The sequence below is a fragment of the Chelonia mydas genome, chromosome 7, assembly GCF_015237465.2.
Source record: "Chelonia mydas isolate rCheMyd1 chromosome 7, rCheMyd1.pri.v2, whole genome shotgun sequence".
Taxonomy (NCBI): domain Eukaryota; kingdom Metazoa; phylum Chordata; order Testudines; family Cheloniidae; genus Chelonia; species Chelonia mydas.
In genome coordinates this window covers 15,252,465-15,269,812 of record NC_057853.1, presented here as the reverse complement: position 1 = coordinate 15,269,812, position 17,348 = coordinate 15,252,465, and the positions used below count along the sequence as shown (strand labels likewise).

The window sequence follows — 17,348 nt, the reverse complement described above, 5'->3', positions numbered from 1 at the left end:
AGCAGGGCCAGTGTCAGAATGATGAAAGAAAGGGAAGCAGAAGTTTGCTCATCAATCACCCTCTCCTGGATGAGGTTTTATTTCTGGGGTTCTGTAGGGTGAGGTGAACGAGAAGTGTGGCAAAAGCCTCTAGTTGCACATTTCTTCCATACAGTTTTACAAGCAGCAAACTCTACATATAAAATATGAACACCCAGCATGGCACCTTCAGTTTCCCCATAGCTGCCAGTTGTGTGTTCTGGCTAACATGATCCCATGTGTGTTTTCCCCCTGGGGAGTAACCCACTCCTCTAAGGTGTTGAGCCCAAGTATGGTCAGCTGAATCCAATTAAGCCCCAGCTAGAAGTATCTCCCTGAACTGGCTCTGAACCCTAGCTAGAAATGATCACCCCAACCGTAGGTCACTGTTTGATTCAGCAGGGACTGCACAATCCCATCAAGATCTGCATACCTCATCACTAGTTTCTTCTATAGCAGTGATCTTAAGGACAACTTTTAAAAGTTCTGTGAAGTGGGCTGAATGACAGGTGGTTGCAGACTAAAGTAGCATGGTTGGCAAGCTCTTCCTCAAACCTCTGGGCAACTTCTCGACTACAGTATGTTGAAGAGGATGGGGCAAAAGAATGGCATACAGAAGTCCTAAGCTCTAGTTCTGGGTCTTCCATTGTCATATTATATGGTATTGGGTAATTCACTCCTCTGTGCCTTACTTTCCCCACCTGTAAAATGTTGCTCGCCCACCTTTGTACTGAGAGCTACTGCAGGGCTATTTTGAAAGAACTTTATTAAGATGTGAGCTAAAGGAAAGTAAAAAATAAATGCTCTTCATATTGTTTAGCAAGATACACAGTTATGAAATAAAACTTGAAAACAGCACAGTCACATAATTATTGCGGATTTCTTTCTTGGGTAATTTTTCCACTTAGACAGAAATTAGACCCAATATTTTGCTAGCAAACATTTCCGAAGTAGTTTGTATTAAATAGAAAACACTGCAATTCAATCCTGTTCCAACCCCCACCATTTTCCCCTTGCAAGTATTATTTAAAGCAATATTAATGGAGCAATAAAATTGTACAAGAGAAAAAAACACTATCAGAATTTTAACAAGTCCCCCCACCCCCTAAAAGCCAATTTCTACCCTCATTTACACCCAAGTATTCTCACTGAAGTTAACAGGGTTACACAGGTGTAAGTAAGGGAAGAATTTGATGCATTGCATCTAATCTGTTCACTTTTTTTTTTTTTTTAAATGTCTCAAATATTAGTACCTCCTCGGACTCCTTTGAATGGATAGAAAAATGCTACAAGTAGGTTCATAAGGACCGCAAGGTTAAATGAAATACTGCTCCAGAAGGACATGTTGCGAGAGCACCAGTACAATACAGGTTGAGCTGCAAAGGAAGAGAAAAAAGTGAGTCTTTCAAAGACATCCAAGGCTTGTGGAAAGACACTATACCTCCATCAACGCCCTGTTTATTTACACTTTGCAAGAGCAACTGCAGTAAAAACCACCACTTGTTCTGAAGTTTATTTGGTTGGCCTTTCAGACAAAGGACCAAATGTTAAAACAGACACTAGCTTTTGGAATACAAATTACTTTAGCAGTGGCATGAGAATGACTTCAAAGAACAGGTTGTCTCCCAAGAAATCCCTGTGCACACAGAAAATAGTTAAGTTTTCCCCCCATTATAATTTGCACTCAGTAGATCCAAAACCCTCGAGGTGATTAGGAGAGTGAAAGTTGGTATGCGTTAGCAAGGGTGAGAAGATTCTGGCTGCATCAATCTTTGCTGTGCAGTTCTACCTGCTATCATTGACAGGCTTGTCTACACTAGACTTTCTACCATTCTTAAATATTCCCCTCTATTGCAGCAAGCTGGGTAGCAACGGTAGGATTGCCTGTATAGACTGGCTGTTGGCGTTTTAGTCACTGTGTCATCTAGCTCTGAATTAATGTGCAAAATATAGGGTGTCCACATTACAGTAAGACAAAAAATTTAGCCAAGATGTTAAATACTTAAAACTTCATAGCATGCCACTAATAACACCATGGTACCCCATAAACATGAGACAGCAGCCAATTGGGCTTCTAATTTAGTACACTACTGTAAGCCAAGGATGAAACACTTTCTCCCAGAAATGTAGCTACATAGTACAATGCTGGTAACTCAACAGCTGCACCTTTTAAAACTCTTATTTAAGAATGTGTACAAAACACTAAAAACAACCCCTCCCCCCAAAAAAACCCCCCAACAACCCCTAGTCCTAATTATAATAATCTCTACAGCCAGAATTAAGAAGCACAGATCAGAGCTAAAGGATTCATTTTCTGAAATGGTCATGGACCAGTTAAGATGAAAAGGAGAGCACTCCGAGAAGCTATCTTACAGTAAACCCAGTGGTGAGCTGGAGCCGGTTCCCACCGGTTGTTAAATTTAGAAGCTCTTTTAGAACTGGTTGTTCCGCGAGGGAGAACCAGTTCTAAAAGGGCTTCTAAATTTAACCGGCCGAAAGTGGGTGCCGACTCCACGGATGCTCCAGGGCTGGAGCACCCAAGGGGAAAATTTGGAAAATCTGGAGCACCCACCGGCAGCTCCCCGCCCCGCCCCCGCCCCCCCCCCCCCCGGCTTCAGCTCACCTCTGCTTCGCCTCCTCCCCTGAATGCACTGCCCCGCCCTGCTTCTTTGCCTCCGCCCCCGACTTCCTGCGAATCAGCTGTTCGCGCGGGAAGCCGGGGCAGGCTGAAAAGCAGGCCGCAGCTTCCCGCTCAGGCCCTGGGAGGCGGAGGTGAGCTGGGGTGGGGGGGCGCAAGGGGGGGGGCGCGCCGCAGCAGGTAACCCGGGGGGGGGGTGCACAGGGGAACCGCTCCTCGCCCCAGCTCACCTCCGCCACCCTCGGCCTGAGTGTGAGGCCGCTGCCTGCTTCACAGCCCTCCCAGGCTTCCCACTGAACAGCTGATTCACGGGAAGCCGGGGGGGAGGCGGAGAAGCAGGGCGGAGTGGTGCGTTCAGGGGCAGATGCGGAGGGGAGGAGAGCTGCCAGTGGGCGCTCTGCACCCACGAAATTTTCCCCTGGAGCACCCACAAAGTCGGCGTCTAAGGCGCCACTTTTGATGTGATCAGTGGGGGGAGTGGCTGCTCTCCCCCAGCTAAGCTCTCCCGCCCCAAGGAGCCAGAGGGACCTGCCGGATGCTTCCTGGGAGCTGCTCCAGGTATGCACCTCTGGGACTCCCCACCTCGCCCCCTGGCAGGTCCCTCTGGCTCTTAGGGGTGGGGTGGGCACTCACGGTGGCCCACGAGACCCTCCTGCCCAGTTCTGGGGGCAGTCAGGGGACAGGGATGGATGCGGCAGGGGTCCTGGGGCGGGGCATCAAGGAACACGGGGGGTTGGATGGGGCAAGAGTCCCGGGGGGCGGGGGTGGGCAACGACCCCCTCGTGGGGTGAGGAGGGAACCAGTTGTTAAGATTTTGGCAGCTCATCACTGAGTAAACCCATCTGCATCAAATTAAAATCCCCTGGAATTTAACTACTGCAGGCATACTGCATGGTGGTGGGTGCTCTGCAGAAGTCGGTAGTTCTTGCAATCTAAGAAAGATACTCTCATTAAAGGGAAGCATATCAAGCATCCTCCTGCCAAAAAGGAAAAGTACATACATAGAGATGTCATGGTGCAGTGAAAGGAAAGGAGCTCACAGCAAAGTTGAGGGAAGAGACTTTAAAAAAGCATAACTCATGAGTTACATATGAGGATAAATTAATGAATGCAAAGCCCCAGAGTCTCACAACATCTCTCTCTCCCTGAGCCCTAACAAATCATTCTCCTTCTTAACAGGTATTCTCAACGTTATTAAGAGGCTAAATATGAGTAAAAAAATTATATAATGCCTCATTATACACTGAACTGAAATGCACATAAAAGGCAAACGTGTTGATGAGCCAAATGCTAAGGAATGGCAAATACTAAGGTATGCAGTCATCATAAAAATACCAAACTTCGTTGCATCTAAACCTAGACACATGCAAGACCTCACTGAAATTATATGTATCAACGCTTTGGGCATATGATGCATTGTTCTCCATATTCTTTTTTGTTTTTAATATGGCTTGAAACTGAAGGCATTTGTGACCAGCTGGAAACCTGTTTGTGCGGAATTAAATTCAGTACAGGGGGTCCACACAGAGCCACAAACACTACCTTGCACCTGCATCCAGAATGTGGCACAGGCTCTCTGCCCCGTGGAGAATCTCACCCTGGTTTCGGTAGGCTTGCCTGAGTGTTTACTGAATCTAGAATGGGAGACTTGCAAAATATGCTAGTAACTTGCTACCTGACCATAGGGAGAAAATAGATGCTTTGCCATCAATGGTTTTGAAATCTATTGCAAAACTGAATGTACTACAAGCTAATGTCCTGTAGTACCAGCTCATATTGGGACACATCTTACTATTCCAGAAAGAGTAGAACACTGAGCAGTGCCTACCCTCCCTGGACCACACCAGCATACCTACAACTAAGATGTATACGCAATTCTAAAAGGTCAGAAGGCAGATCCAAGTCTCTCAGGCCATGTCTACACTTACTGGGATCGACGCTGCTGTGATCGATGTAGCGGGGGTTGAAAATTGACCACACAGTGCTCTCTGGTCGACTCCAGTACTCCACCAGAACGAGAGGAGTAAGGTAAGACGATGGGAGAGCATCTCCCGTCGACGCAGCACGGTGTAGATACTGCAGTAAGTTGACCTAAGCTACATTATTCACATAGCTGGAGTAGTGTAACTTAGGTCGACTTACCCCGGTAGTGTAGACAAGGCCTCAGAAGCCTGGAATTACAATTTTAATGAAACTCTTTAGTTGGAAACCTAGAGTTAAGTTTCAACCAGACAAGAAACAAAACACAACCAACTTTATTTGAATGATTATGTCAATAAATATAGTTGACCACTTCCCCGAAGTGTTTCATAGCATGCATTGCTAACTATATATTATTACCTAAGATTCTGATTCTATCAAAAATATGAGGCTATTGTTAATGTTGAAATAGCTAGCCACTCCATTTAGTATTCACCAGACAGGTCAAATATACTTCAGGGGAGTTGCATAAGTTTTAGATTGTATCTGATCCACACATAACTTTCATGCTTTAAAGTAATAGGATTATAGTTTATTTTTATCTATTAGAAAAATCACTTTTCTAAGTTTATCCCAGCAGCTGGAGCCATATATTCAGTTTTCATTAGTCCTTTAGGGCTTAAGATGCTCAACTTCCCTTGACTCCATTGGGAGCTCTGCACATAAGTCTGAGGGCAAGTTCTGGCTGTTAACGTCAAGGGAAAGTCTTGCAAAGCAATTGTTATCACATTAGTTTAACTGGCTTGGGTCTCTCTGGAGTTGTACAACTTATACTACAAACAATTTCACTGTCTATGCTTACTATAGGAAATGTAGAATTGCATAGGCAGTGGAATTGTTTCATATTTCATTTAGGGGGCACTCTGGGGCATTCTAAGCAAGTGCATTAATAACTAGAGTCCAGGAGGGCAACATTTGCCAACAGATACCACAGTTATTCCCAGCACATAGATAGGAAATAACCGCATTCTCTAACACTGACAAAGTGTCATTGTTGGCAAATGCTGACTTTTTAATGGTGACAACTGTTCTAGAGCCTCAGACAGAAATGCAGGTTTGTTTTAGATAATCCAAATAGAAATATTAGTTTAGAATTTTAAAATATTGAGGCAGAAAACACTGATTATGTTCTAGTCTTGTATGAAAATCACACAGTAAAACTCACCTCAGTGCAACTGTGAAATATCTCTACTTGAGAATACTTGCTTTTTAATATTTTTAAACATTATTGAGTCGCAACATAATGTTACAGTGCAGATGAGCTGGGTTGTCAAATACAATTCAGTGTCACTACCACCCTGGGAAAAGATTCGCTATGAAATCAAGGTTTAGTATTCTGAAGACCTTTTATTATAAAACACAACTTTTCTTCAGCCTGAGACACTAGTATTTCCAACCTACCTCTCAATTTCTTTTGCCAGTTCATTTCATTGAAGAGGTCTTCTGATCTCAAGAAGAAATCATTGATCTTACTGCCTTGTTCATCTCTTTCTGTGGTGTAGTATATCCGTAGTTTAGATTCCTTGGTGAGGAATTCGCATATACTTGGCACTGGGAAGACTATTTGCTCCATCGTACGGTCCAATCTAACAATCTAGACAATACAGATTTTTGAGTTGGCAGGGTTGTTTTTTGTGCATTGTTTCTGGCAGGGTTGTTTTTTGTGCATTGTTTCAAAATAACGGGAACGTGGTAATGTCAGATACTTTTGAAATGTACTGAAATTCTACAATTTAAATCACAAAACCATTGGATCAGTGGTTTATTAGAACATTATGACAGTAATTTACTACTTACTTTACATTGACCTTGCATTACAATATCTTTTGTACTCTTAACGTGGCATTACTCTTCTAAGCTAGGATTTTTAGAAGATCTAAAGGAGCTAAGTACTCAACTCTTTTGAATTTCAATGGCATTTGGGTGTCTAACTTAGTCACCATAGAAAATACCAACACACTCACAGTGTACGAGCAAAATCAACAACTGTTTTATATACAGGAGCTACTTATGATTGCTGTTATCTTACATGTTACACAAGCTTCTAAAAATCACCCCATGACATCCAGTTGAGTTTTCAAAAACACTCGAATTTGGCTTAATGTCTGGTCAAATCTCATTTAGTAGGAAAAAAGTGTTATAAATATGCTCTAACTTGCCCTATGGATTCAGTGATCGTATTGGCCAAACCATATTCTCTTGATTCAAGTCGCACTTCTATTTGCAAGTAGGCTTCTCTGAAGTTCTGCCTATAAAACTGAGCCAGAGTCAGGGTATCCACTCAGACAGTTCAAAAATAGTTCCTCCGGAAGAGGCAGGAAAAAAGCCATACACTCACATGGAAGACAGAATAATCCACATCTAGGTAGCTACTTTAAGACAAGCACCAGAATCAAAATGCACTTAACAGAGCAACTGTTTTTAACGGGAGTCTTCCTCCCAGGAAAGTGATTTTTTGCATCCTTAGGACACCCAATCCAGCATGAACTGGCATTCACTATTTCCTTCTTTACCTCAATCTGTGCTGTGTGCTTGGCATAGAACTCCAGAGCTTCATCTCCTTCTATCTGACCTCCAGGCTTCAGCATATTCTGCAGCTCTTTGTTATGACGAGCCAACTAAAATAAAGCAAGACAAGGAGTGGAAGACACAAGATGTCTCTCTTTAACATTAATTTCTAATTTTTGATGGAAAAAAAGGAACAGTGCACAGAAGTTGGCAGAAGGTTGGTCATATTTCAACCAGGCACCATTTAGATCTATTCTGGGAGAGAGAATGTGACCAGAGGAGTTGGCTTTTTTGTTTGATATCCATGCTGTATTCCTCCCTTCACAAGTTCTCCACTATCCTGTCTGACTTGAGAAAGGTTCTCTGGGGATTCTGGTACAATCCACCCTTCCACACACGTCAGCTCTCAAGTTGTGTACAGCTCTTAGGTAGGACTCTAATAATTCAAGTACCTAAAGGAAGGATGGTGGAAGATTTTGCTTCTACTAATAGTAGGGGCACTAATAGTGAGATGGTACTACAAAGCTTCAAACTCCAACCATTTTAAAAGTGGCAGAATGGTGGTTTGATCTACTCATGGGCAACACCAACAAGGAATTCCTACTGGACATATCCAATATACTACAAGCTCTTGCTTATTCCTTCCATGGTCTTGTATTGATGTTTGGAAAGTACAACAGGATTAACAAATATGTTTGGACCAGGCTCCAGTAGAGTGGATGGGGACAGAGCAGTACTGGATGGTACCGCAGCAGAGACTAGCCTGTGTAATATTTTTAAAGAAAATAACACAAATTCAAGGAAGTGCTCAATTGTGCCAACAGTTCAGATAGCAGTGGCTGTGGACATCAGAAGCAGGGATGGAATTCCGTTGCCTAATTTAAAAACTGTATCAGTGATCAGAATTTCATCTGGGACATAAAACTAAAGCACTGGATGTAAATGATAAATAAGTAAGACGTAATATCCCAGTGCCTTCAAGATCTTGAAACATGTGGTATTGGAAACGTCATCAGTAAGGACAAAGAAGCTGGCAATTCACCATTATAAAAGAACAAAGTCCTTAGCTCCTCCTCTCATTATTATACATGCGCAGAATTTCCATTTTTGAATGTGTTAGGGTAAAGATTAGGTTTGACTCCCATTGGGAATTATGGGGATACAGAAAGAAGAGATAAGGATACTGTGTTGAGTTCCACCATGCACCTCTTGAAGAAGAATTCTCTCCTAACTACAAAGGCATCAGTTGGGCAATTAAAGCAAATCTTGATAAAAACTAGATTACTTACTAATCTTCACTCTTGTATTCATTAGACACTGCCATAGCTATAAATGCAGTTATACCTGATGAGCTAGTATGTAAATGTTGTGCCCCACATTCCTAGGAGATGCTGCAAGATCTTCACCGTTCTCTCCATCCTCAAACTCTACCTCACCTTGCATATATGCCTTCTTTATTACTTCCACCTTGGAAGAAAAAGTGAGAAAGACACAGGTCTCTGAGATTTAATAATAACTCCGATTTTCAGGTTAAATTCTGCCAATAGCTCTGCATTCAGAACTCCCACTGAAGTCAATGGACGCTTCAAATACACATTCAAGAGCTCAGAGTATGGCCATCAAGCATAAAGCAGGAAGCCAAGACTCAAAGCAGGAGACTGATGAACTCTTCTTCGTATCCTTAGACCCTCTCAATCTCTGAAGGGTAAATTAACTGCTTTAAAGGAATTTTAGATCTCCCCCCATTTGCAGGTAATATATTCTGGTTGGTACAAGCTATACAAGATTTTTACAGCTGACATCTGCTGTCAATTTTTGCCTACATCGGATCCATTTGACTCAGTGGAAGGAAAATCAAAGTAAAGACTGAAACTTTATCCTCAACTCACCCCATTGTTCCCGGATAATACAGCGATCGCACTATGTTGTGTCATGCTCTGATCTCTGGCTCCTGCCATTAACTATGCAAAACGTGGCGAGTTAACAGTTTCAGCTGTACTTTGAATTTTCTGGCTTGTTTTTGTCTGTTAATATATAAACAGCCCTGGGAGACTGCTAGAGAGTTTACTGAGCAGCTTTTATACCATCATAAAATTCTAATTCTTTGACATTCTCTTAGTCAGATGGTTTACAGCAGTAAATTTCCTGGAATAAAAGATGCATATGGTCCTTCCCTTTCATTTTACACTGATGAAGTTACTGCTCTCTCTGCAGTAGTCAATGTGGCCTCCTTAACCACTTCTGCTACTGGCAAACTAAATGGGCCTGTGAACCAATAGCTAGCCTTTCCATCAAATCCTGGAAAGCTCTTCCAAATTGTTAGCGGCCTATGGCACAGACCACTTGTTACTGACCTACAGTACAAGATCTAAAGTTTGCCCTGTAATCTTGATCAACAACCTGGCACTACAATGGGTTCCTGCTATGCTTCCAAACTAGTTTATGGACATCTGATGCTTAGGAGTGGCATAAGGAACTTACCAGTTCTTTTGGTCTCATATTGTAAAGTATTCTCTCCGCGTTCTCGCTATCATGCCTGCTCTCCATGATTGCCAACAGTAATTTGGATGCATTGTTCTGGTGGAAGGAAAGAAGAAAAACGCCAGTCACTGTCTGGTGACAAAAACTCAGCAAATGCCATCTGAACTCTAAAATAGAGTCCTTTGAGACCAGTAAGGTCAACAGCACCAATACAGCTAAAACCCTGCCCAACACAGAATATTTACAGTACTCGCTGTGAAGAGAAGTCAAAGGAACTCAGTAAAGCTTTTGGCTTGAGTTTCCTAAAATTTTTAGAACTGCAGAGTTGTTTTCTTTTAAAGTGACGGTAGTATTAGTAGATTGTACTACTCATGAGCACTGGGCTCACATTTAGGCAGGATGCTGTAGGTTAAGACAAAAGACAACCAGATTGAAGATTAGATCTACATTACTGCTTTTTAACTGAATATCATTTTGAAACCTGGTCATGCCAAGTGATACAGGGAGGAAATAAGAAAATACCACAAGGCATCAGACTACTTGAATATGAACAATTAAGACTAAAATCCATCACAGTTGAGATTAAAAAACAACATTGCAATAAAGGTATTTAATTTTAAAGAATAATGTAAAATTGATTCTAAATTTCAAGTCTTTTTTATTTAGAAGAAAACCCATGGTACCCGTAATAATGCCATGAGTCCACAAAGAAAAGAACTAGAACTAGTATTATAAAAGAGGGCCCACAAGTAAAACAGGAAATATTGCAGAAACGTGTTGATGTAGAGCTACTGTGTATCTATAGCAGCTTTAAGGTAAGCTTCATAGCACACTTTGATCCAATGAGTGGTTAATTATTTCAGCATTAAGTCTGAACTGCCTATGAATGACATTCATGATCAAGAATGATTCAGACTAAGTACCAATATAACTTGTATCAATAGGAACAAAGCATTCAGAACCTAAACATGTAGCAGGGGGATGGCATTTTCATTATACCTGTGGCAATCTGACAGAAAGTTAGTATGGTATTTATCAACAGTATCGTATTTCTAATATCGGAATTAGCTTAAGCTGTCTCAACTGGGAAAACATTTTGCAGATTTAGGGGGTTTATATTGGACATTGCACTGGTATTACTGCAAGGGTTAAATAAACATCTGTCTCTTAAACTCATCTTCTATATTTTTTTTGTTCAGTTGTCAGGCAGAATCCCACAACTCAATTTTGTAACAGTTATGACCACAGTGAGATCTTAAAAAAACCCATCTGGCTTCAGCTATAGGCTCATGCTTCATCTCATTAGCAACGTACAGCTCACTGTAGAATATCCACTTGCCTTTAGTTCTAATACAAGGTCCATCCTCTTTTTCCCCAGAGGGTTGATGTCATTGAGAATTAATGCTGTGATGATATCAATACCGTTGGATTCATGAGTAGCAATGCAGTTCTGTGCAGAGAAAATCCTCATGGTAAACCACAGTGAAAAGTAAACTAGCTAAACAACCATTTTAAACACAGTTTACGCAGCTATCCCTAACCAAAGAGAAAAGAGAGTCACCTTTTTCTCATCTCCCCTCAGACAGGTCAGATGGCTGAATGGAATTTTTCAATTCAGTAAATGGATTCAATATAAAAGGCTAAAAATATCTGGCTTCAAATGTGCCTACAAACATCTGTGTGATGACCTACCAAAAATGACTGGGCTGAGAAAAGCCCCACAGTAAAACACCTGAGGAACTAACAGCCAGCAAGCATTCTTTGGCATGAATGCAGAGCTTACTGCTAAGGGAGAATACACTGTTTTAATAAAGGTATGGGAGGGTTTGTGTTTTTTAAAACCCCTATATTCCAAGTTCTTTTCAAACAGCTAATATATGTTTCCATAATTTCTAGGCTTGCTCTTGAAATTTTGTGCGTCTTACTCATACAGATTTTTAAACTTGGCAACCTGCTTGCTGGATCCACAATTCTTAATCTGTTTTGGTGTCTATTTCCAGTTGCAAAGATGTACAAAGATAATTATTCCACTTGATATGCAGTCTGTTCTGCAGAGACAGTTTCCTATTATGATTAACTTACATCTATAGCTCCATGAATGCTTTCCCATAGCTGAGATTTTGTTTTATTGTTGAATTATCCCTCAGTATGTTTTGTTTAGCTTTACTGTGAATTTGATTTAAGTGCAAAAAATGATATAGTATATTATTAAAGTGACAGCCTTCCACTTAATCATGGTCAATTCAGCTTCTATTTTTAATGGCCTTTTACATATGTACATGAAAAGAGAATAAGAAGTATCCGGTTGTACTGAACAAAAGCATCTTCATTAAACTACCCCCTGCTATGCTCTCAGCATAACTGCAATTATCCGTCATCATATGGTGTATTATTTTAATAGCATACAGTGCACCCTTACAGGGGAGTATTTAAAAGGCCATATTTCTTTCCTATACAATTTGAGATGGTATATACATCCTGATGGATCATTCTGCACTGTGTATACAAGAGGCTTCAATAAGATTTAAGTTGGAAAAGGAAGCAGACATCCACATTTGTATATAAAGATCTTGTTTTCTAAGCCAGTTGAATCCACAGCTGGACAACTGGTCTGTTATAATATGACACCCAGCAACATACGTTTTGTTGGTAACGTATATTTAACAAGCACTATTTGTTAGTGCATACTACAGAGCTGGAGGGGTTTGAAATATTTTGCCTTCCCTGGCTAACTCAGTCAGCATCCACCGACAGCAGCTATCCATTTAGCATGGATAAACCCAGACTTTTACCCCTTATCCTGTTCACTGAAACTGTTCACAAGAACCATGTTTAGATCAGGGTGAGGGACGGGGCTGCTCTGTAGCTTGGTTTTAATAAATAGTTGTGCCATATATAAGGAGGTGGATATCCAGGTGGTAAACTGGCGCAGCAGAGCTAGGAGATATATTTATCACTCACTTTTGACTACGTCACCTATCCTCTGCCACTAACGTGTGCCCCTGGAACACATTTTATTATCTCTATCCCTGAATAGCTTCAAACACCCGCAATTTAACCAAACAAAATCAAGCTAACAGAGAAATCTTTCCTCCTCCTCCACCCAAAATTATCTTAACTCAGAGGCATCAGACGAGCAAGGTTTTGTCCTGGGTCATGAACACACACACACACACTTTACTGCGATGGAATGACTGGAATAACTCACTTATGGCTTCAGCACTCATATGCGAGACCATTTAAAACCTCTACACCATACCACAATTATCACATATTCCCGATTAACATTTGTTCCCTGTCCATAGGATACTGGTTATTAGTCAGTACCATGTTTAAACATTCTTTCAGCACAGTTTCACAGAGTTTAGAGAGGGCTCCACTTATCACCCTACCAGATGCTTGTCTAGAACTTTACCTCATCTATTACCTGTGTATATGTAATGTGACTATAACGAGCCCATGTGTCAGTGAGGCAGAACCTAGGACACATATAACCCATTAGACAGCAGCAATAGTAGCAAGCACTTATCTTCAGCCAACAGAGGGGGACATAGCACACTTAGGCAGCTTGTCACACACATCTCCTGTCACAGAAAACTTCTGAAGTCCACAGGAGTTCAAATCCTCACATGGTTACTATTTCCATAACAAATCTACTGCTCATCAGTGGGGATAAACCCGGGACTTTCAGCACCAAAGCACAAGCCTCTCCCCAACTTGTGCGGGAGGGCGCCTGCTTTCTTTCCCCACAATCTGTGATAGGTGTTTGTTACACCAACAGCTTGGCTAGAAGGAGGATTCAGGTTGCCAAGTTTGCCTGAATATCCTATATAAGGCAACACAAATCCTAATCTACTGCAAGGATGCTAACTGAGTTTTATTTTTATTTTATTCGTAGGGAGGAGGAGAAGACAGTGAGCCCTGTACATAGAGAAATAAATCTTGATAAGGTAATAGTTAAATATCACCATGGTCAGGTGAGCAATATGGATGGCATCACAATGGAATGTATAGCCGATGTAATGGATTTGGGGGGCATACGTGCCGCAGCACAAACATCACATGCGTGTGGAGGATGGGTCATTCTTTCTGTGGCTGTGGTCACATTACCTGGTTTTCATGGCATGGTCCCTGACAGTACTCGGTCAAACTTTCCAGTGTCTGGTTGATCAGTGCTACGTTTTTCTCATTTATATACAGACCAAGAAGCCCAAGTCCTCCAGTCGTGCTTCCACAGATACAGTCCAGAAACTGCAGTGTCTCACACACCAAGTTATAGTTAGTTTTGTTGTTTTGACAGCGTAGGAAGTTCTGTAGTTAAGTGTCAAAGAAGAAAAACAACAACATAGAAAATAAACTTTAGAGTGTAATATTTTACTAGATTCATTGGATTTAAGTTTACACCTTGTGCTGTCAATGCTAATTTTTAGTATAGTTGCATAACAGAAATGCCTCTCAGAAAAAGAAATGTTTTAGGATTTAAAGAAAGCTTTGTTTCTTGTACAATTGTACAACTTCTTTCACTTTCTTTGAATGCACTGCTCTCGCTCACTTTCTCTCTCATGGCCTGCTGGCAATAGAGTAATGTGTGATGTGCTAGAAGAGAATGCAGAATGTTGGATACACTTGATTCTATGGACCACACAGATCTAAGAAAACTGTCATTCATCGTCATATTTCCCCCACAAACAATCAGAGAACAATCTCTCTCCACACAAAAGACCATAGCTCAGTGGTTTCAGCATTGGCCTGCTAAACCCAGGGTTGTGAGTTCAATCCTTGAGGGAGCCATTTAGCGATTTGGGGCAAAAATTGGGGATTGGTCCTGCTTTGAGCAGGGGGTTGGACTAGATGACCTCCTGAGGTCCCTTCCAACCCTGATATTCTATGATTCTATGAGTGGAGAGAAAGCAATTCTCTAGTTCTGGGTTTCATATCACCATATGCAAGTGTCAAAGAGTCACCTGACTGCAACTCCTGGAGAAAGGCAACTTCAAATATAATTTTCTCAGTTCCACTTCTTCCAATGTAATTATAGCTTGAAACTGTAGGAACAGTTCTTGCAATGACATGTCACATTTAACAGCATAGGTTAAATATGCTTGATCTTTTATGTATTCCAAGCTTCCCCCTTGGAAATACTTGATTGAAGAGGATCAATTACTGAAAAATAATTTCCCAGTGACGCAATACTATTTGTCAGTACATTCCCAGTGGTATTCTGTAAAGAGGAACTGACAACCCCACTGTTTTTTCCTAGAAGTTTCAGCATGACACTTCCCATCTAGCCTGCTTCTAATGAGTTATACAACACCTGACTTCAAAGGCCAACCTCCCCCACACCCCCACAAAAAAGGTATTAGAGGAACAGAATGTATTGGACTTTGGAACACGTAAGGTCTCTTGTCTACAAGCTTGCAGAGCACTGCTGCCAACTGACTTCTTCTAGTAATTGTCCAATGACGACTTCTTTTTAAGGCAAAGAGACTGAAATGTTGCCAGATTCAATAGAAGGCTAAGCTAAAAAGGAAAGCACTGAAGATGAATGAGGATTAAAAGTGACAATGATTCAGTGTACTTCACCTGATTGCTCATTTAATATCTTGACTTTTGATTAGTTTTCCAGGCAGTGAAAAAAGGTTGGAGGCTACAGAGATCAGAGCTTCCAAAAAAAAAAAAAAAAAAAAAAAAAAGCAGCTCAAACAAATACTTCCACTGGCAGGAAAATCTCTCAGGGGAAGGGCATTTAATCCTTCCATTTTCTAGAAGCTGCGAATAGCATTAGAATGTCTCTACAGGATTTTTAGCCCAGAGACAGCAAGAGTAATAGGAACAAAAGAGAAAACAATATATGATTATACAGGTTGAATGCAAACTTATGGAAGACTAAACTCTTATGGCCATAGTGGCATATTGCCTGATCAAGAAATCTCCACTGAAGTCTCAGTCAAGCTACAGGCCAAGGTCTTTAACCTAGGAGCTAAAATAGGTGGCAGAATACAAGAAGTGGGGGACACAACTCTTGGGTTAGCGAAGATGTTAACAGAAACTGTCAGACAGTAAGGATGAGACTGGGCTCAAGTCCACAGGACTACGCAGCTAGAAAAGGCTATGAAAGAGTCCCAGAATCATTTGCAGAACACTTAGAAAACCAAAGGACAACGACCACAACAACAAAAAAGAAAAAAAGAATATTCTTCCTGTCAGGCTACCTGAAGATATGGACAGCAAAGATCTGGTCTTCTTCAGAGACATGGATCCAAACCACCTTAAAAATTTACTCATGAACATTTAACACAGAATAAGCACACTAGATAACTTGGTCCATGGCAGGAAGCCAAAAGCAAAAATAATTAGATCCCACAACTACCAAGGCCAGCAGGGAATGCTGCAAGCCATGCAGAAGATGGGCACCTTTAAATATTAGAAGAGGGTATTTCTATGTTCCTCTGGGAATTCAACAGCAATAGATCTTGTTTTTCCATCTCACCCCTCATCACTCCTCTCCCAGAACTAACCATTGAAGGCTTACCTAGTTCTACAACTGGATGTTTGGTCTTAATTGATTTTATTACACATTTTATGCAGCATCATTTACACCAGTTTTGGAACAGATATCTAGATAGAGATGGGTAGCTGCAATGTGGATTGGCTAAGCTGTGTCTGTATGGAATTGCCTCCAAACATCTCATAAATGTATACCAGGATGTCAGAGATCTTGTTTGTAAATACAGATCTCTTAATCAAGATGGGACCTGACCTGGAGAAAGTATTAACAGTAAAAAAGCCAAGCTCAGCTATTTTCAGAGTATTGGGGTGAGAATTATTCCCTCTGAGTTAGGATGAATAAAGCCCGTTGCACACTGAAGGCACCATAGCTTTTGAAGCTTCCAAATTTAGGGCAATCTCCAGGATGTGTGTGTACACACATAGCATCTGATCTCTGAAGGACAAACTTCATAATGGGAAAATACAGAAGGAAAAAGACTATTCCTAGGAAAGACACCCTTTGAAATGGTCAGAGTCTTCTCTGCTAGCAATCAGATCTGAAAGTCGCAGTTCTTCATGTGATACAGACAACTGCTTTCAATCTATCAAATAAAAGTTAATCCTAATATACACCTATAAAATCCCTCATGGTAGCGGTTCTTTACTTGCTTTACCTGTAAAGGGTTAAAAAGTCTAACTGCATGCATAGGTAAAAGGAAGTGAGTGGGCACCTGGCCAAATGAGCCAATGGGAAGGCTAGAACTTTTTAAAATTGAAACAAGACTCCCCTTTTGTCTGTCTAGCAACAGTCTAAGTTCCAGACGTATTTTATTTCTTTCTGTTTTTAATACAATTTACCTTTTTGAGAACAGGATTGGGTTTTTGTGTCCTAAGAGGTTTGTGCATATGTTTAATTAGCTGGTGGCAACAGCTGATTTCCTTTGTTTTCTTCCCCGAAGAGGGGGGTGAAAGGGCTTGAAGGTAACCTACAGGGAAGAATTCCCAAGTGCGCCTTCCTGGGTTTAAAGGGGTTTTATTTGCACTTGGGTGGTGGCAGCATCTATCCACCCAAGGTCCGAAAAAAACTGTAACCTTGGGAGTTTAATACCAGCCAGTATTAATGTTTAGAATTGTTGCGGGCCCCCATCTTCTGCACTGAAAGTACCAGAGTGGGGAATCAGCCTTGACAGCCTCCGAGATATGCTCTAGGAATTATTCAGGGGAAGTTCGATGA

General features: G+C 41.3%; 1 protein-coding gene across 4 annotated transcripts in view; it reads right to left on the bottom strand.

Moving 5' to 3' along the window:
- ITPR1 (inositol 1,4,5-trisphosphate receptor type 1) overlaps positions 1 to 17,348 on the bottom strand; it is a 249,558-nt gene that overhangs the window by 40,200 nt on the left and 192,010 nt on the right. For all 4 annotated transcript variants that reach the window (XM_037905875.2, XM_043552286.1, XM_043552287.1 and 1 more), the window contains 7 exons: positions 13,736 to 13,936; positions 10,965 to 11,075; positions 9,626 to 9,721; positions 8,489 to 8,611; positions 7,150 to 7,254; positions 6,038 to 6,230; positions 1,272 to 1,394 (listed from right to left, as the gene is read on the bottom strand). In XM_037905875.2, coding sequence (XP_037761803.1) covers positions 1,272 to 1,394; positions 6,038 to 6,230; positions 7,150 to 7,254; positions 8,489 to 8,611; positions 9,626 to 9,721; positions 10,965 to 11,075; positions 13,736 to 13,936 — 952 coding nt within the window. The remainder of the gene's footprint in view (positions 1 to 1,271; positions 1,395 to 6,037; positions 6,231 to 7,149; positions 7,255 to 8,488; positions 8,612 to 9,625; positions 9,722 to 10,964; positions 11,076 to 13,735; positions 13,937 to 17,348) is intronic.